Source organism: Myripristis murdjan, chromosome 1 (assembly GCF_902150065.1).
Source record: "Myripristis murdjan chromosome 1, fMyrMur1.1, whole genome shotgun sequence".
Classification (NCBI taxonomy): Eukaryota; Metazoa; Chordata; class Actinopteri; order Holocentriformes; family Holocentridae; genus Myripristis; species Myripristis murdjan.
In genome coordinates, this window is record NC_043980.1 from 34,089,299 (window position 1) to 34,110,670 (window position 21,372).

The window sequence follows — 21,372 nt, forward strand, 5'->3', positions numbered from 1 at the left end:
TAATCATATTTGATGCCCAGCAGTGGTGTGTCTAAACGCAAAAACTGGGCTTGGTTGATTTGGGTGAAGAGAGCCCTGTACTTCATGAGAGTGTGCTTGTGTGTGTATTTATCTTTCCTCAATCACTGTGTTTGTCTTTCCACAGCTACCTGGGTGGGTGGAGGCTTCATCCTCGGCATAGCTGAAGCAGTTTACAACCCGACCTTAGGTCTGGTATGGGCTCTCATGCCTGTGCCCTATGTCCTGACCTTCTTCTTAGGTAAGTGGCACCACTGACCCTAACCTTTCAATCCTAAACCCTCAGCTTTTAACACTGACATGATTAAATGTCCTATCTTTACTCCAGCAGCTATTTGTCAACAATGAATGATGTCATCACATTGCTGTCTGGGGCCAGTTCAGCTGGGTACTGAACTGGTGAAATAGATGTAAAATACAGTTGGTGAAATAGAGCTTACGGTCCATGTTGTCCTCATATTACAGGCTTATTTCATGGCCACATGGTCTTGTACACAATGTTAAATGGTGGATTTCCGATATAAGCCACCTTTTGTTATAGACAGGGTCTGAAATTAACACCTACCAAGCACCAAATGCCAGAAATATTTGTCTGTGGTAGAAAGGTCACTTGACACACTTGTTAGTGCATTTTTGAGACACAAATATTTTAAAGCTTCGGTTGCACCCAGTCTTTGGTATAGACGTTGCCTTTAATCTTTAAAACTGATGTGTGACTTTGCCACATTATAATGTGGATTCTGTTGTACTTGCCAGTAAATTACAAAGCTGTTCAAACTACATTAGTTGGTAAGTTTCAAATGAACATACTGTACCAGATTAAAATTTGTGGGATGACATGTTTGATAAGATTGCAGAAATTATTCTTGGCAAGTGATCAAGTGAGTGAGTTTTTTTTTTTTTAGTTCACCACCCCTTACAAGATGAGCAATGAAGTTTTGTTCAGACACTCAGCGAATGATTCCAGCCCATCCTACAAACTCCAAAAAGCCCTGAAACCTGATCAGCTCAAGTCAACGACTTGCTGCTCCACTGATCCATATTTTTACTTTGACCTCATTTGGCCCGATGACACAACACTGGGACGCTCCTTGTGTCTGTCACTGACCTTGTTACATCCTGCAGTTCATGTCAGCACCCTCAGAGTTCTCTTCAAGGCAAATGCGATGACATTGGGATGAAAGAACATCGCCTTCAACCTGAGATCTGGTCTCAGTTACAGTGCTGATTCTCATGTTCACCATATAGTTTACTCAAGACATCCCTTTGTTCTTAAAATTGGCAGATGTAGATGTAGCAGGGCACGTTGAACAGACCACCTGATCTGTTTCTGGCAGGTTGGTCAGGTATTGTGGTACAGTCTGTTCAGAGGGGAGGTGAAAACAGTCCTCTCTTACACATGTTTCAGTTTAAACGTCTTTATGAGGTTAAGACTCAATTTACTGTGGCAGTAACTTCCTGTATGAGTTTGAGTATGCCAAATGGAACATTTATTCATGAACATTTAATTTATCCTCTTGTTTATACTTTAGAACATTGTTTTTCTTCTATTTACCAGGGAATGGAAGTCATTTGGCAAAATAGTAAATGTTAAGAACAATCAAGTGCATTACAAATCCAAAGTTGGCTTCTTAATGGAAGCTGTAAAAGCTAATTTTCTTCTTATAGCTGCATACATCAACAAGACAATTCCAGTGAACAAAAGCAAAAGCTATAATTTTTTTTTTAATCCTACCCTCTGAGTGTACAAATCAATGTAGGGAAAAACTGTAAATTTAAGACAGAACATTTTGTACCCTCATTGGTCCTGCATATAGGGCTGGGTATCATTCAGAAATTTTCATTACTGTTATTTCATTACTGTTTTTTTGTTTTGTTTTGTTTTGTTTTGGTCATTGCTTCCTGTCAGTCGTTTGGGGAGGGGCGCTGGATTTGTCCATATGGTTTCTGTACAGTTTTCACTCTGTCTATGTAAGATGGTATAAAGATCCACAGTAAACCAGAAAGCTTACTGCAACTCAGGTCATCATTTTGAAAGCAAGAGTTTAGCTCTTTGGATAGCTGCAGCTTCTACACTGTAGGGAGGACAACATACTGGGTGTAACATGTTAAAAGTGTTTTTCCTGCATGCCTCTTTGATGTATAATGTTAAACAGCCAATCAACAGCATTGTGAGATCTTGGTACAAGCAAGCTGCATGTTTATTGGCTCACTGACACTGGTAAGGTAAATCTCATCAGTGTTATCTCATCATCATCTCCTTAGGTGTTGAAGTTTGGTACCAAATGACATTTAGCACCCATTTTTGGTAACACGGTATCGGTATATAAGTTTGGTACCTTGCCTTATCTGCATATTCTAATTATAAAACCAAAAATTTATATAATCTGACTGATTTAAGTGTTGTTGACCACCCACCAGCCCAGCCCCACCTCCACTCCCACCCCCCAATAAAACTGTCACTCAATTTAAAAATAGGACCATGAGAAGTCAGTTTAGCATTGTAACTTGAGGCAACAGGTGCGAGGTGATGAATTCCGGGAAGCTTAGATTGCTTACTTCTCAAATCACTGAACTGACAGCTCCGGTTCTCAATCTGTAAACATTTGCAACAGGTGCTGCCGCAACAGCCGCTATTAAATGGCAGTAAACAATGAGAATATGACCCAGAAAATGTAACATTAAGTCATTTGAGGAATTAAATGCTCCTATCTGGGGAAATGATCGGTGCTCAGGAGCAATGTCACAATCACTGGCCAGCCAGTTTAGTGTGCGGACCATGGAAACTAGAAACTTGGACATCCACAATCAGGAAACATAACATTACTCCATTTCCCGTTCTTGTCCATTGTTGTTTGGGCCAGGTGGAACTGTGAGTTCTGCTGAACGTGTTGTTTGTTGCGTTATCTGGACGGAACACTTGATGTTTTTCATGTTAGTCACTCATCCCCCGATGCAATCTCTTCCTGTTCTCCCTTTCATTCTCATATGGGATTCTGAATGAAAAAAATATGAAGTATACTGTTTATGTACAGTTTCATCATTTTAAGAGGAAGAGGGGTTGTTTTTATGTGTCAATAATGCTATCCCTTCCCTCCAGGTGGCTTTTTCTTTGCTAAGCCCATGAGGGAAAACAAGTATGTGACAATGATGGACCCGTTTCAGAAGAAGTATGGGAATGTCCTGAGCAGTGCACTTATCATGCCTGCACTGGTGGCTGATGTCCTTTGGGTGGCACGCACACTAGTCAGCCTAGGTAAGTGACTTCACTCCATGTTGTATACACACACTTTGGCACACACGTGTGTGCACACACATACATGAAAGCATATAGCTGCATGCAGTCATTGATTCAAAAAGTGCACAGACATAAGGGCAGAAATATGAGTATTGCTTTTCTGGCTGTACCTGAATCACATAGGCACCAGTGGCCACCAAAAGACAGCAAGACAGTTTCATGTTTTCATTTCATGTTTGATTGCAGGAAAGACCAGTATGCATAGTGACAAGCTTCCATCTATACCTATTTAATGCAACAATGCAACGTTGGAAAGAGCCCGTCAGCATGCGTGACGTTTTATTTTACCATCCAGTCTGGACAGCTTTTTAAGCCACTCGCCTTCAATAAGGCACAAGAATGTGCAAGACACCTGTCTACATATGATATTTTGAAATAGCTCTACGGGTGATGTATTTTTGACATGTTAAAAATATTTAAAAATGAAGCCATTAAATATTGCTGAGTTGCTCCAGATTGTATGAGTGTAGGTTTAGCCCTTCACCATTGCTGCTTTTGAGTTTCCCCCCCACACACATGCGCAGCACAAAAGACTCTTTCCTGCCCTCCTGCTGATGAGGGCCCCACACACATCCACACTTTGCACATTTCTCATAAGTGCCATGCACACATAGTCCTGCTCCCTGAAGCAAATGTTTTTCCTCATTGGCCCTGGAAGTAGGTGGGCCCTGACTCTAAAGGGAAACACCTGCAGAATCTGGATCACGATCAAGACCTTACAATATATTATAAAACTTAATGGTTTCAATTTTAAATAACAGTGTCAACAACACTTCACCTTTATAGCTATTCCAAAAGATCACATACTGGTAAATTTTCTCCGCCCTCTAGGGCTGTTGCTATTGGGATCCTTAAGGGTGAAGCTGGATGTAGGTGAACTCTCCCCTGGGTCACTGACACCATAAACAGAACACATCCAGTTGTCCCTAAGGGAGTCACACACCCCATGTGAACCAACCTACAGTCACAGTGAACAGCTCACAACCGTTAGGAGTGTTAACCAGTTAACATGAGTGGCAACAGGCATTGGCCCAAAACCACTCCAAGACAGACAAAGGTTTCGATCTGTAACAATCGATAGAAAACTTTTCATGCACTTTTCAGTGTACTAGGTGTCTGTTGAATTACTTTACAGTTGCTGATGACATCATGCACTGTGGTTTCACCCCCTACACACCTTAGTTTTCAATTCCCTTAATTCCAAACAAACATACACATAATTAGTATCAAAATACTGAGCTCCAAATATGAAAAAGTTCATCCATGTCTAACGAGGCATATCATGATGTCAGTGATACCATGTTCAGTATTTGTTGTGTTATTCCAACTGGTGCAGCTGTCACTTCATCTCAGGCTCTCTTTTCAGTGTAATAAGTCAGTCAACCCAGACAGAATCTGACACCATTCACACCAAACAAGTCACCACTTTTGGCACAATGTTTGTTTGTTCATTTATTTATTTATTGGGTTAGTTCCCCTTTTTCACACTTTAAGCTCTTTTTGAGATACCCCAGTTTATTGTTTTATATTATTTTTCAACCATGACTTTCCAGACATTCCTACCTTTACCTACTCGCACATACATTACAATAATTACTACCTCTGCACTGCTATTAGTACTACCACCACTACCACTATAGAACTGTTAGTACTATCACTACTACAATTTCTAATCTAACCACAACTGTTACCCTAGCTCAAATAGTCCCTATACTGTTTCCACCTTTTCCTCATTATTTTTATGTTTTCAGCCTTTTTGCTTCCTTTATTTCTTTCATTGTTTCTACCTTTGTCATTCCTTTCAGACTTGGTTCCTCTTCTTCTCAAACTTTCAAACCTTGTTCTTTCCTAATTGACTTGCACTACTTATTTACTCCTGGCTTCATATGTATGGGAGATGGACTGTATTTATATAGCCTAGCACTTTTGTAGTCTACTGACCACTTAAAGCAATTTAAATTGTCTGACCCACATTCACCTATTTGCAAACACATTCAGATACTGCGGGTGGAGGCTGCCTGGCAAGGTGCCAAGCTGCTAATTAACTTTTTGACATTTTCAACTTGTATTACCACTGCTATTTCTTCACTACTACTAGTACTACCACCACTACTACTACTAATTTCACTGTATGTGTGTGTGCTTGTGACACAGAGAGAGAGAGAGAGAGAGAGAGAGAGAGAGCAAGAGAGAAAATACATGTGCGAGTATAATGTTCTCTTGTGTGTGTTTTTAATGCTGTTTTCTTTTCCAGTGTTTTTTGAAAAGGGGGGTTAGACAACGAGCAGCCTGTTGATTGTGAAAGGTGATCAATTATTCAAACCAGGTTGTTGTGTCTCAAGAGACTTATTTCCATTCTCTTTGTATTGTCTCAATTGTATGTGTGAAAAGATGTACAACAAGAGTAAAAGGGAAATCCAGTGACAATGTCCGAGTCACCAAGGTAGCACTGTGAGCTGTCCTCACACTAAAGGACCGATAGGAAGGAACGAATGCTGGGACATACCTATAAAACCTTTGCAGCTATAAACTGTTACATCAGGGGGCCCCTCGCTCTTCAATCCCTCAGCTTGCTTTGTAAAGTCTCCCTTAACGTTATTGAGACAGTCATGCCTACGTTCCCTACGTGCGCATGTATCACACACATGCACACATACACACTTGACACCCCCGAGAGTGAGCTGGATGCTTGGCACACAGGAGTGCTGTTGCTGGGGAGACTGTGTGTGTGTGCGTGTGTGTATATGTTCCATAAACTTGAGTTTCATCAGCTGCTTGAGTGAATGTGTCTGGTGGCCTAGATTCAGTGCCAGAGTTGCTTTAACTTTTTGAAAACACTGCCAGCTAGCCATGTGGAATCAATGATACACAATTATTGCTAATCAAATTTCTGCTGGGGGATTGGACAGCAAGGAGATGGGGAGAGGTAGGAGGACTGCAACAGTGTGTGTGTGTGTGTGCGTGCGCGCGCGCGCGTGTGTGTATATGTGTGTGTGTGTGTGTGTGTTCAGTGCATGCACAAGTATAAGAGGGGTAGAAGGGTCTAAAAACAAAACTTGGGTGGGTATTTAGGTAGCTATTTCCCTCTCTCCATCCCTGGTGCTCCCCATTAATCCCCTGAGACCCCTAAATCTCATTCCTTCTTATACCTCTTCCTAAATTTAGTACAGTGGGGCACAGCTCAACTCAGAACAGATTAAATCTCTGGAGCTAAACTTAGAACACAGACCACCCAGAGACAAGGTATTCATAAAGCAGTGACACTGTTTGCATAATGTCCCATCAGGATAGGATAAAAGACCAACTACAACACATAATCTCTGGAGTGACTAGCAACTTGTTTATATGGCTTTTAAGAGGCAGGCTAGCCTGTCAGTACTTCAAGCTCATTAGGTAACAAGAACAACAACAACAACAAAAAAAAAAAAATCAAAGTCAGCAATTGATGATCATATCAAACCTGCCTTTTGGTGCCAAAAAGCCTCACAGAAGAGATGTTGAACAAGGGTGAAAAATATCAGAACAAGCCAGGAGTGAGCTGAAAGGTGACACAAGAGTTAATGAACGTGAGAGAGAGGAGGTGACAGGTCAGCAAGGTGGCGAGTAGCGATCGATGGTGCCGATCTGACACTTTTCTGTTTAAGGGCATTGTTGTGGTGAGGCTGCAGGCTGCGGCTGGGGGGACCCTGGCAATGAGGGAGAAGAGACGGTGAAGGTAGTGATGCTTTGCTTGCCTTGTTTGAGTAACAAGATGTCTATTTATTCATTAATTTATTTACTTATTCATTCATTTTAGATTTTCACTTTTCATTTTTATTTATACACTACCTTTTTTGTTACTTAATTTTGAAGTATCAGTATTTAAGTTGATGATTATTCACCCAAGAGGAAAGAGGAAAGGACTTGTTTTGGAGTCTCACAATCAATAGGCTGCTTCTTTTATGTGTTTCTGTATGGTTCTGTTTGTTATAGTTTTATTATACTTCTTTTTCTTTTATGTCGGCTTGTTGCTTATTTAATTTGTCGGATGCTTTTAAAAGGTCTGAACCATAGCCAACCATGCCTCATGTAAACTGCACTCTTGTCTTAAACTACTAGAATTTGAATTGCCTTATATTATTGAGGTAAAGGTGCTATTTGTCAGTGCTCTTTGGAAAACACTGCATTATGGCGTTATGGCTACAACGATAACAAGGCAATGTCACTGCCAAGTTTTATAAATTAAAGCATTAGAGCTACAGTATGAAAGACTATATAGGAAGGAGTGTATGCATGTAAATGTGTGTGTGTTTGTGTGAGAGAGAAAGAGAAAGAGAAGGGGAGAAAGGATGAGAAAAACAACAAAATAAAAACACCTAAGTACGCCAGACAGCATTTGCATGCTCCTATAGCAACCCCAACAGCATTATATTAGAGTACAAAAGTTGCTGTGAGAAGTTTTCCCCTTTCAATCCACTGGTTGTAAGTGTCCTACTGTGTTGTTCCAGGTGGAACTATGAGTGTGATCCTGGACCTGTCCTATGTGTACTCCATCATCATCTCTGCAGTAGTGGCCATAGTCTACACACTGCTGGGGGGGCTCTACTCTGTGGCCTACACAGACGTCATCCAGCTCATCCTCATCTTCGTCAGCCTGGTGCGTGAGCGCAGTCCATCCATATTGCCGTTTTCCCTTTCGGTTAACCCTTTTACTGCTCACAGTAGTTTCAGAGTTGTACATGAAACTAGACAGAACCCAGATGCTTAACCTGAGTGTCAATATCTTCTCCGGCTGCAAACTGAAAACCTCCCCGTGTGGGCCCATATTCAAACTAACCGTTGTTGTGGATATGTTTTTCTATACAGTGGGTGTGCGTTCCCTTCATGTTGACCAACCCTCACTCGGTGGACATCTCGCAGACGGCCTACACACAGGCTTTCCAGGCCCCCTGGATTGGCACCGTGGAGCTCAAGGACGCGGGCAAGTGGTTCGATGACTTCATGGTGCTGGTGAGTAGAAAACGTCCACTCCAACAAAAAAAAAAAATGTTGAGTAAACTCCAGCCATCACAGCAATTCGGTTACTTTTAATTTGATTAACCCCAGCAGTATTGACTCATTTCATTACATGAGAAAACAGCCAAGCATAGCCTAGCAAGTTTAACAAAATTAACAATGGAAAAATGTGAATCATGAGTTACTTTTTTGCCTTTATTGCTGTACACATCGATTTCCCTCATCACTGTGTGCTGCTTTTGCCAGGCTTTGGGTGGTCTGGCCTACCAGGCGTTCTACCAGAGGATCCTGTCGGCCTCGTCTTACACCCAGGCCCAGGTCACCTGTTTCGCCTCTTCAGCTTTCTGCCTGGTGCTGGGGATTCCCTCCATGCTGATCGGAGCGGTGGCCGCATCAACAGGTACACACTTTAAACTTACAACTATGGAAAACTCTGTCTTTCTTTCCTTCTTTCTTGCTGTCTTTCTTTCCCGCCCATCCGTTGATGTTTGCATTTAAAGTAAAACTGAACTTTGGTTGAGTGTTTGGTTTTAACTGAGTGTGATTGAGTATATGAGCATACAGATGTCATAAACATAAAATCACAAAATTGTGAAAATCTGGAGAGACATCAGGCCAGGAGAGCACAGAGCAGCTAATGAGGATATTTCACCACCATGTGGACTCATATTACACCGAAGTAACTAAACAACCAATCATTTCTACCAAAGTTCAATTGTGTTTTAGCTTCTGCTGGACCCATGTAATGATTATATTTGTTTCCGGCGCCATCCATATTCCTTTCATTGCTCCGACATATGTTCCTCTGCTCTTAATCCAAATGGAAAATTACCTATCTTTGTGTTGTTCTGTTCCCAGACTGGAACACGACCACGTACGGTTTGCCCTCCCCATACGAGCGTGGAGAGGCGGGCTCCATCCTCCCCATCGCCCTGCAATTCCTTACCCCCACCTACATCTCTATCATTGGCATTGGAGCAGTAGCCGCTGCCGTCATGTCGTCCATGGACTCAGCCCTGTTGTCCTCTGCCTCCCTGTTCTCATCTAACATCTATAAGAACATCATCAGGAAGCAGGTAAGAATTGCAGGGCTGAATAAACCCAGAAAATGTCATGTCTTAAGGCAAACATTTGGATACCTTCACTTGAATGAGCATAATTATATCCCTAAGAGAGCTTATGTTTCAATTAAACCTAAACTATGTGACCACAATTAGATTACTTTGAGTGTGTTTAACATCTATGGCTTTGCAGTAAGCAGGCTCAATCAGATAGTTGAAGAAAAACTCAGTTTATCTTAATTCTGTAGGCCCAGTCAGTGTAGACCTTTCAGTGTATGTAAAAAAAAAAAAAAAAAAAAAAATCTTAACTCTGTCTTCATTTTTCAGTAATTTTCAACTGAAAACAAGAAGTCTTTTTGTGTCAACATCATATAGGGGAGCTTTGTGTGGGCAGTAGCATGACATTTCCACTTTTTCTTGTTCTTGTTCACTCCCACTATTTCATTTTTGCCACGTTTTCACTCTCAAAGAATGTTCCATGTAATGTCCCATGCGGGGGGCACGTTCAAATGTGACATGTACCCCCTCCCCTGCAGTGCATTTTCAATAGATCATGTTGACTGGCACTGTCAGCAGAGGAATGTAATATGATTTAGAAAAGGACATAATTAACAGTTATTTACTATATAATATGGCGCTGTTGTGGTTTGAAAATCCTCACATCTGTGTCCATTAGAAAGAGTCTCCCAGGTTGCCATAAAGTTTGCAGAGACATAACTACTTTAAAAACTTCCTGTATGCTGTAAGTCAGTTGCAACCTGCCACACTCCCATGTATGAATAAAAAAGCATGTGGCATGGCCTTGGCCAACCCTTTGTATTAAGACGTCTATCATTGATTTGCTGCACCGAGCTCCTCCAACCCCTGATGTACTGCAAGCGCTCTCATGATTAACCTGTAGACTAAATGTCAGAATATAAAGTAGAAATATAGAAAAAACTAGACTTTGTAAAGTTTCTGAAGAAACTTTGATGTGCTTGCCACCCTTGCGGGTAATTTCCAGAGTCGAGATCATCGACTGACACCACTGACTTTATTTCCACTCCCTGTCCAACTTTTTGTTGGTAAATTAATGAGTACGTCTGATTTTATTTTTCAGGTGCCATTTGCACATTTGATCACGTCTCCTCCTCTCATTTCCTTATTAATGTTAGACTGATTAGAGCCCACCTCATGCTCTCCTCATTTCACTTTTCCATAATATGACCATCAGCTTCACCCTTCAATATCAGTTGACCCTGTTTGTGGTAAAGACTGGTCTTTGAAAAGCTAATTCTCTTCCTGTCACTATTGGAACATTTGCTTTTCTACATGTTTACCGGCACAACTATTCAGAGTGCACTGTATTGGAATTTGCAGATGCCAGTCAGTATTTATTCTCAAAAAATATCTGTCATGTTACCTATGAGGTGATCATAAGCTCACCCCTTTCCAGGGCAGTTAGGTTTTTAATTACCATTTTCTTTGTTGAGGGCATATATTCACTCCTACTGTAACATGCAGGGGTCTTTACTCTAACTTTTCTTTCTCCTCCTCCCTTCCAGGCATCAGACAATGAGATGCAGTGGGTGATCCGTATTTCAGTGGTGGTGGTGGGTCTCTCTGGCACTGCCCTCACCTTCCTGGACAACAGCGTCCTGGTCTTCTGGCTTGTGGGTGTGGACATGTCCTACACCATCATGTTCCCTCAGCTTGTGTGCATCCTCTTCTTTAAAATATCCAATGGTTATGGCGCAACTGTGGGTTACATCATGGGAGTCGTTCTGAGGGTCCTGAGTGGTGAGCCCCTCATCGGCCTCCCACCAGCCATCAAGTTCCCCGGCTGCCGGCTTGACGCAGAGGGGAAGTTAACCCAGTTCTTTCCCTTCCGTTCCACCATCATGGTCATCTCAATGTTGTCCATCCTGCTCTTCTCCTGGTTGGCCTCTATCGTTTTCAACAAGGGTCTGCTGTCCGAGAGGTGGGATGTGTTTAAAATCAAGCAGGCAAAAGCAGCAGCGGCAGCAGCCAGAGCCATGGAGGAGAAGGAGACTTTGTCAAATGACAAAGATCTTGCCTTGTCCAATCATTTACTGGACACCACCAGCTGCTAAGCAGACTCCCAGAGAGAGAGAGGATGGGTGCTGGAGGCAGGCATTTTTGTCTGTCTGCCAAGCAGGAGTTCACAGAGGGGGAACAATGGCAAGGGCTAGACATCAACATCAACAGTCCCGCGGTGTGTTTGTGATGATGATATATAGACCTGAATTAGCAGTTTATTTGAGTGTGATCTCAGTCAGCCTCAGTCTCCTCTGTGAAAAATAAAATAATATTAAGCAGTTTAGCTATTTGGTCCCTCTCAAGATTTCTTCCCTTTTCCCCATGATCTTTGGGTTTTTGGGGGGAGTTTTTCTTGCTTGCTATGACGGTTCAAGTCAGAGGGTGTCATCTTGTTTTGTTTGTTGTAAACAGTGGGGCCTGGAAATCCCTTTGAGACTATAAAGGGTGATTTGGGGCTTTAATTCCACTTGACCTTGAGCTTGGCTAGCAAGTTTACAATAGCAAATGAGCCATTTGCATAGTTTATGGCATCTTACTTGCATACTTAGAGACGATTCTTATACAACAGTCTGAATTATTATAAAATGCCAGAGTTTGTTTTGTTTTAAGATCAAATAAATTAGTCACATATATATATATATATATATTTGTATATATCATCATACATCACTGTATCGCAGCAGTCGTTGCAAAGAACACAGAAGCAACTTTGACTGTCACAAGGCGTCATCGAATATCATTGGCATATGTGGAAAGGATTATGAGAGATGTTTGAAAATGCTAAGATGTGGATATATGAGTTCACAATAATACAACTTTTACCTCCTTTTATTAAGTAAATACTACTCAATAAAAAAAGACATGTAGATTTGTACCAATTTATAAAAAATTACTTTTAGCACATCTCAACAAAGTTTGAAAGTGCCCAAGTATAGAGGAAGGAAGTGCCTCATCCTTGTTGATTGACCTGAATTTGGTTCTTGAAGACCACTGCACTGTGGCAACCGCATTATGGCACAAAGAGACTCACACAAGAGATAAATTCCATCCTAAAGGAAACGACCAGCCAAACAAGACAGCAAACCACATTCACAACATGTGTTTTTGTTATTCATTTTTATTTTCCGTTCCCGTGAGAGGGCAACGGTTTGTTCAGCCGCAGTCTCTCAGGAAATGGAATGCAGCAAGCCATCCTCTTCACCCCTCTGTGAATAAACACAATGCACCTCCACCTGGGTGCAGCTCGCAGTGGCATGAGACATGTCTCACAACGCCGCACTGTGCTGCTCATGCGCCGTGACGCTAATTTGTCTCCCAAATCTCTGTTGACAGTTTGCACCCATATTCAGACAGACAGGGCTATCTCTCACAGAAGAACAAAACAAGCAACCCAACGCACAACGTCATAACAAAGCACAGATTGTGTACAGTAACAGTAATCATACATGACTAAATTGTAGTCCATGCAAACTAACAGCTTTATAATCCACAAGTCACTGCCATGTGACATTATACACATGAATCTGCATATGAGGCGAGTATGGCAGTTGCTTTTACCTCCCTCGCTGAATTACACATCACTCCATAAAAATCAGACTGTTTTTAATCCATGTTTTTACAACACTGTGGCAAAGTTTTACAGCACCCAGGTATAAAAGAGAGAAATGGGTCACCCTTACTTATTAGTCTGACTTGAGTTCTTGAAAATTGCAGTGCTCTGGTGACTGCTGTGGTAAAATCCTATAGCAAATTCAAGCAATAACTAAAACCACACACAACCGTCAACACTGGAACTCAAGTGAAAAAAAAGCACTATTTCAGGCTTTTAAATGCTCATTTTCTGTCTTTGCTCTGTTTACTACTTAATATCCCCCTGTTTTATTGTGAACAACAACACTGAGAGCCAAAGCTGTGGTCTCTACCAACGCAGGAACTTGGTCCCCCACCCGTTTGTAATTACAGGCAGTCATTTTCAGCCCATTCCTTGTGGGATGGTTCCTATAGTCAAAAGCTGCCAGTTGTCTAGTATGATGTATAAATGTATCTCGAGCTTTCCTACAACTGCGTGGTGAGAGAGAATGCCAGATACTGTATCTTCCATGTTTTCCCCTCCTCCTCACTCCCCCCCACTTTCTTCTCCTCTTTCTTCTCCTCCACCAGTCTGGAAAGGTCCTAGAGATGTAAACAGTGCCTTTCACAGTAAAGTGTAAATGATTTTGTACTGTACACTTATTTTCTATGACTATATATGCAAAGTTGTAGTTTACAATGGGCTGATTTTTCCCCCTCTGGGAGTTGTGAGAAAGTTGTTTTTTTTGTTTTTTTTTTCACAGTAGTACATTTTTTCCTCTGTTTACTAATTAGATACTGGTAAGAGAGCAGACATGAGAAGACGATGAGCCTCGAGGTTTTTACATATTTACTGTATGTTTTTGTACTGAGCCGACACAGTTGTTTGGTGTCCAAAGAGATAACTGATAATGAGTGACAGTGAGAAGGGCTTCCTCTACCAAACACTTTTTATCCAAAACTGTTCTCTCTCAAATGTCAACAGTAATTGCTGGACAGCATCAAGTGACTATCTAGTCGCTATGTTTCAAATACCTCGGAGCGGACATGTTGGCTTTAAAAACATCGCAGTGCTAGCCACAATTTTATCTTCAATCCAAAGCATATGAATGTCAGAACTTGTCATTTTTCCAAAGACTATATGGCACAGAACAAACTGTTATAAAACAGGAGGTCACATGCAGAAATCGACGCATGCATCTGTTTATAGGTGTAATTATGGGATTTGTGCCTGTATTATACTCTGTACAGCCTTATCATATATTATCGTGTATATTTATAACAAGTTTTTATCAGAGTTCACCATTACGTATCATGAAACTGAAGCGTTTTAGCAGATTGATACAATAATACATTTTATCTCAAAACCAGCAAGAACTTTGCATGTCAAGTAAATTCACCTTTGGCCATATTCAGACCGTTTGGCACCAGTTCACTTGGGTAGCACTGAATCTGGAGAGATGTGGCCTTTAGAAGCAAAAATGTCCTACACAGCTGTGAAAACATGCACCATCAGGACCCCTCTGTGAACGTTATCTAAAGGAAGCCCTTGGAAAAATTGCTGCCAAACCTTGGTTAATCATCAACAATAATAGACCTGACAAATGGAGAGTGCATATATTGCCATCTGTACATTACATTTGAGCAAAGATGTTGCATTTCTAAACTTAGAGACTCGAAAAATAAAATAAATACTATCTCATTAAGGTAAAAAATGACAGTATTGCTGAGTGGATTCATATAAAGCCGTTCACAACACAGACAGTGGTTTCTAGATTTTCATCCCCCATCATATGTATTTGGTTTTTTACTATTATGCATGTTGATTCTTGTTACTGTTGTTTTATTACTGAGCTTTAGTGAAGGCTGTTCTCTCTTGCCACTTGGCAAGGTCCTACTTTGTAATCAATTATGTAAATCCCCATGGGGTGATGTTCTGTTGGAATAAAAGGTTAATAAAACTACTGTGGAGAGTTGTGTTTTCTCACCCAGTGCCATGCCTCTGACTCACAGCACAAAAAGTTGTAAATTAGTTTTGCTGAAACATTAGTGCACTTGCATAATTGCTTAGGGCAAGTTAAACTTCTGGTAAACACTGACCATTTTATAGTTTGTTTTGTCTTTGTAACAGTTTAGCAAGCTTGCAGGAAGTGAACAGAATTAGCTGATAGACCAAAGAACCAGTTCACCTCAGGACACATGAATTGTCAAACAAATAAGCAGGAATGTCAAACTGGTGCCATGGAGGGCCAAGAGGCTGCAGGTTTGCATTCCAACCAAAACTCGGCCAGATGATTTCACTGATTAGTCCCTTCTCTCTGCTTGAAGGTGAGGTAATCAGTGAAATCACCTGGTATGAAAACCTGCAGCCCCTTGGCCCTCCATGGCACATGGTTTGACACATGTGACAAAGGTTCAATCTTCCATGGACTGTTGTCATGCTAGTCCTGAAGTGAATGGTGGGATTTTGGAATCAGTCTTCAAGAAGCCCAGTGTTGTAACAAGGGATGGAAACCTGCTTTGTACTGCATGTCCCAACAGTGAGGCTCAGACTGAATCACTATGGGGTGTTGCAGCAGTGCCAGTTGTAAGACAGACATTTAAGATAAGATACTTCCTGAGGATTTGTTGACTAAAAAAAAAAAAAAAAAATCATTCTTTGACCCAATTCAGCAAAATGCTTGTTTTACTTTTGTGAGAGTCCCAAACCTTATGGTGTCAGATCATCTGCTTCAGAGGTCCACTTCAATTTCATTTCAACCTCACTATGCAAATAAGACATCTGAAATACAGAAGCCAGACACAAGACTCCTGTCGTGGAATTCTACAGCAAAAACGAACAGTCAGATGGTCTTCAGGCCTTTAATGCTGTAACAGCAGGAGAATCATACACACCAAAGCTTGGAGGTAGATTGTCAATGTGACAGAGGTGACAGGAAGCTTTTAAGGTCTTCAGATTTTACATATACTTTGCATGTCTTACATAGTCAATCAGGTAATAAAGCAATAAAAACTTTCTAGAAACAAACCTAGTTAATAAACAGGCCTAGTCATAAATTTCAGAAAAGTAACTGATCACCTCTAAATGAGATAAGCTGGTAGAGGGTCTGATCCATTGCACATACCACCAGTTTAACTCTGAGGTTATATAAAGGCTAACGTAATACATGATTTTAATGGTAAATTCCTTCACACTTCCCTCCTTTTTAACATTAAAATCACTGTGAGGTAATATAACATATCATAAACATGGATACAAAGTTATTAAACACAATCTTATCTACTCACATGGCCTGGAGATTCTGCTCATCTTTCAACTTAATTTGATCCAACTGGATTTAATAAAAAGTTACCCAAACAAGACAGAAAGTCCAGGTCACATGATTCATATGAGGCCAAACATCCCTTCCCCTTAAGAGACTGGAGATGGGTAAAAGACTTCATACGGCTATCTAATAATATGTGCACTAGAAAAAAATCCTCATATATACATACACTACTCACAAAAAGTTAGGGATATTCGGCTTTCGGGTGAAATTTCAGGATGAAGCTAAAATGCATTAGAACCTTTACAGGTGAACTTAATGTGACCTTCTGTAAACTTTTGAATGCACATGTCCAACTGTTCAATGTTTCAGTACTTTTTGCACAAGTTGCTGTTCTCTAACAAGGAGTTTAACGGCAAAATTCACATCAGGTGTTTGATGCTCCAGCTCATCGAGGTCGTATCATTAGGGAACGGCTGCTGGAGACTGGGGTACCTCAAATGGAGTGGCCTGCACTTTCTCCAGACCTGAATCCCATAGAAAACCTATGGGATCAGCTGAGTCGCCGTGTAGAGGCTCGGAGCTCTGTACCCCAGAACCTCAATGTCCTGAGGGCTGCCCTTCAAGAAGAGTGGGATGCCATGCCTCAGCAGACAATAAGTCGACTTGTGAACAGCATGAGACGTCGTTGTCAAGCTGTAATTGATGCTCAAGGGCACATGACAAGTTATTGACACTGACATTTTTTGTTGTGGTATATCCACCACTATTGTTGGCTTTTGTTTCAAGAAATGGTTTGAGATGAGGAAATCACCAGTGCATGCTTCTACTTAAATGCCTTACTTTCATGATATAATATCACTGTAGCGTGAACTTTTTATATTTTCCATAAATTTCACCCAAAAGCCAAATATCCCTAACTTTTTGTGAGTAGTGTATGTGAGGGAAAAATGTAAGTGCATGATATTCAAACAAACTCCAGGTCATGCTCAGACCAAAACAAGAGGAATACAATCATGAAGGTTATCATACAGAGGATTATCATGCCCTTATTTAAGGAGGATCTAATTGTTTGAACGTATGCAAGGAGGTTTTGGTTTTCCCCTCCATGGCAGTCGGTTGTCTTCAGGGATGTTCCTCAAGTCATGCATTGTGTATCATGCATTCTGAATACCTTTTCCTGAGCTGGTGTCAAATTTGAGAGCACACGACAAAGTCATTCGTAACCAATAGGCCATTACCTATTATCCTTCCCTTAACACTTCCTCTCTGAACCATTCTTTCTCAAATTCTGTACATGGACCTTCATTATTAAAATATGCACTGCATCTAAGCTCATCTGGTTGCACTACAAGACCTTTACCATGCCATACGTTCTGTGCTTGTCTTACCACATCCCTAGCCACTTGGTCTGTTGTTCCCCCTTGGAGGACCCAGCTGCAATGGTAGCCAGGGACAGCTGGACAATGAAGTACCATACAGTCAAGCAAGCGCCCTTCATTGTAGGATAGTATGAGCCCCTCAGGAGTGCATTCAATGATGATCCCTAGTTTACACAATAGATCTCTGCCACACAGGTTAACAGGACAGGAGGGAGACACCAAAAAGGCATGATTTGAGTGTGTGCCATCACTTGCATCTGTTACTGTAAGGGGTTGAGTGAAAACATGTCATTCCAAGATGCCTGATACACCAATAGTGGGAGATGAATCATTAGACGTAGGGAATGTTTTCAAAGAGACCTTGAGAAGAGAGTAGTGTGCACCTGTATCAATAAGAAATTCATAAGGATCACCTTCAATGTGCAGGACTAATTTAGGCAGGTCAGTGGGTGGGATCACAGCAGGGAGGAGGAGAGGAGTCTCTTCCTCTTCACCTGTATTGGCAGGTAGTCATTGGTCTCTTCTTTGTGTGTTGGGCATGGGTTTACTCACTGTGACACCACGGGGTGCTGCTGAGTCCCATGTTGTACCCATACCCTGTTGTTGCTGCCGCTGCTTCAGAGGACAGTCATGAGTTCAATGATCTGGGTCATCACAGATGTAGCAGTTGTCTGTCTGTCGTCTCTGCTGCTGACGGAATTTGTTTCTTTTAGGTATTTGGTTGCTCCGTCCTCTGCTCCGTCCTCTGCTCCGTCCTCGGCCTCTGCCAACACAGTCATAGAAGTTGAGCTGGGCCGTGTGAAGCTTGGTGTCCTCCTTTCGCTTCTTGCGCGCAGCTTCTGTCTGTTGGGTTACTATGACATTCTCAGCATGAAAAACATTTCTTAATATTTCAGCCAAGCGAACATTTTGCCAACCCACACAGTTGTTGATCCCAAGTTTTCTTATGTCTGGAGACAATCCTTCAACCGCTCCTGCCAGTCTGCACATGTCTCTGCTGCCCCTTGCCTCAGATTTCTGAGTTTAGTCCAGTCCATTTTAGGTGGAAATTTTTCTTCTATGCGGATGTACAGAGCATGTAGCTGTGTAGTATATGCATCTTGTATATTAGCAGATCATAGAACATTTGCATCAAAAGCATCGCTCATATCTTGCCAATTTAATTTCAGGGTCACAGTGAAAATATATTCCAACTCAGCCTCTTTCTGTTTGCGTCTGACCTCGCCCCTAGTGAGTGGTTTGTAACTAACTGAATCAGTGATCTGTGGCATATCAGGATATGTGCGTGTGGAACTCACTTCTCCCTCTGCTGCTGATGCAGTGTGTGTATGTGTAGGTGTGTGTGGGGGAGGAAGACCTCCACCCTCAGCACCTTGTTGTCCTCTATCTGTTTGTGGTTCTCCCCTAACTGTCTGTGGTCCTACCCCCCCACCCCCCTTGCTGCTCCAATCCCTGAAGAGCTGCAGGGTTGTAGGGAGGTGGTCAATCAAGATCTGGATCTACATTGTAAAGGCTCACCATGGCAAAATCTCTCCTGTCACTAGGAAAACAGCTTTTTGCCATTGCTTCCCATTTATTTAAAGATTTTTTCATGTATGGCATGTCCCAGCTTACATTACCTTCTAGAGATATATCATCTAAGTTGTCCTTCAGAAGCTGTATAGCCCATGGTGCTAGGCTACCCTCCTTAGGCCACTTTCCATCTGTCCACTTCGTCATATCACTACAAAATGGCTCACAGAATTCCCAACCAAACTTACCAGCAACCAGTTCTCTAGGTATTTTTGCTCCAGCAGCTCCTTCTTTGCTATGCTTTCCAACCTTCTCTCTTTCATACTGCTTTTTCTTAGCCTCTATATACCAAAGCCTCCAACTTACCCAAGAACTCTCATTCCCTGTCCTTTTTCTATAAATAGGTTTTAATTTCTCCCTCAATTGCGCAAGTTGACAGATGCTAAAACTACCTTTAGCAGGAAATCCCCCTTTTTCACACCACAAAGACAATTCAGACATCGCCAACTCACCATGCTTTTCATACATCCATTTTGCAACACCAGTTAAATCACACTCCTGCCTCTTTAAAAGCAGAGGACAGTAGCTTAGTCCAAAGCACACCTTCCATGGCCATTACTGGAACAAGAAACTCATTAGGACATAAGCTCACAGGTCGCTAATTCATTAAACTGGACAGCTCAAGCTGACTAAATTGGAAAGAAATGAATATTTGGGGTGGATTTGAGCCAAGAGCGCCATGCAGCTTCAAAACTGCCATGAACTTGTAACCAGTGAGGAGGATTAGTTTGTCGACACTTAGATCTTTAGATCTGAGTCACCCACCTAAGTAAAGACCCTGTGACCAGGGCAAGAGCCAGCAGGCTTTCATAAAATAGTCCCATCATGATAGCACTAATCAATACAGTCATTTCACGTGTTAACCTATGTTTCAATAAATGTATTCCAGACTGGAACACACTGAACAATAGAAGTTAAACTTATTATTCCTGATTTGAGATGTTGTAGCTGCTTCTGGATCAGTGTGCATTTTTTTTTTTTATTTTATTAGAATATGTCAGGCTTTAATACCTATTTTTATTTCAGATCAGAAAGGTGGGTTTCTTATGTTATACTTATGGCAAAAGAGTGGTTTAAAAATATATTGTTGCATGTTCTGCTAATTTTTCTTATTTATCTTGATTGTTTTAAAGTCCTAAAGAGTTGTTTAATCATGTTGGTTCATAATAAAATAAGCAAATTAGAACATGGATGTATTTCTGTGAATATCAGACCAGGCACCTTTAGCAACCTAATCATTCAACATGTGGGGCTACTTCATCAGGTAATAATCACATAAATCTTAGAGATGAGTGAAAAAACACAAAAATGAATCTACTGGTTAGACTAGATTTTTTAAATTGACATTAGTGTCAATCTGCATTCAAAGACTAAAAGACTAAAATGCCAAGACTTTTTGTCGACTAAACAAAAAAGAATACAAGTTGACTAAATGACTAAAACTAATAAGGGCATTTGACACAAGACCAAGACTAAAACTAAGTTGAAAAATAGCAGATGAAATTAACACTGCAATGATAGGAACTGAAGCAAAATACACCATCCATTTTCACTGAGTTTTATTCAAATCAGTATTTTCATGGTGGACAGCCAACGCCATGGGGATTCATCTTCCAGGTACCAAACAGAGACTCCGATTTCCAGGACTACTCCTGCTTCTCCTGCTCAATAGCTGTGGAGACAACAGATTACATTTTATACAGCTTTACAAGCCATGGAATGAGCAGTTGAGTATTGTAGTACAGAAATGCTAGGTCAAAGATTAGTGCATTCTTCTGCACAAGAGCGTTCACCATGGTTGCACTAATTTTGCAGATCCTATAACAGCAAGAGAACTTGTTTGCCGTAAGACTCTGAGCACATTTGTGTCCAGACTTGTGGTTTTGGTTGAGGTGGATGGGCACTTGATTGTAAGTGTCAGTACAATGAAGCAAAGCATGTCCTCCCAAGTTGCCAACATGACAGTTTTGAACCTTGGCCAGTTAGAGAGACAAAAACAAGCAGCAAGCAATACCAACTGCTGCAGCGCAAGCTCACATGTGGCCAGTTCCCATTTTAATACCCTATTGCAGGGGGTTTTAATCAGAGAAAATTGAACTTGGGCTCTGACCAAGTACGTTAAGACCTTCAAAATGTGCACTTAAGCTTCCTCTTGAGGCAAAGCCTTGAGG

At 41.3% G+C, this 21,372-nt stretch overlaps 1 protein-coding gene across 2 annotated transcripts in view; it reads left to right on the forward strand.

Annotated features, from left to right (window-relative positions):
• LOC115375000 (high affinity choline transporter 1-like) overlaps window positions 1-14,942 on the forward strand; it is a 28,702-nt gene extending 13,760 nt beyond the window's left edge. For both annotated transcript variants that reach the window (XM_030074352.1, XM_030074267.1), the window contains exons 3-9: window positions 146-259; window positions 3,119-3,274; window positions 7,804-7,952; window positions 8,162-8,305; window positions 8,558-8,711; window positions 9,170-9,387; window positions 10,917-14,942. In XM_030074352.1, coding sequence (XP_029930212.1) covers window positions 146-259; window positions 3,119-3,274; window positions 7,804-7,952; window positions 8,162-8,305; window positions 8,558-8,711; window positions 9,170-9,387; window positions 10,917-11,465 — 1,484 coding nt within the window. In that variant the 3' untranslated portion in view covers window positions 11,466-14,942. The remainder of the gene's footprint in view (window positions 1-145; window positions 260-3,118; window positions 3,275-7,803; window positions 7,953-8,161; window positions 8,306-8,557; window positions 8,712-9,169; window positions 9,388-10,916) is intronic.
• Window positions 14,943-21,372: the final 6,430 nt, after the last annotated feature.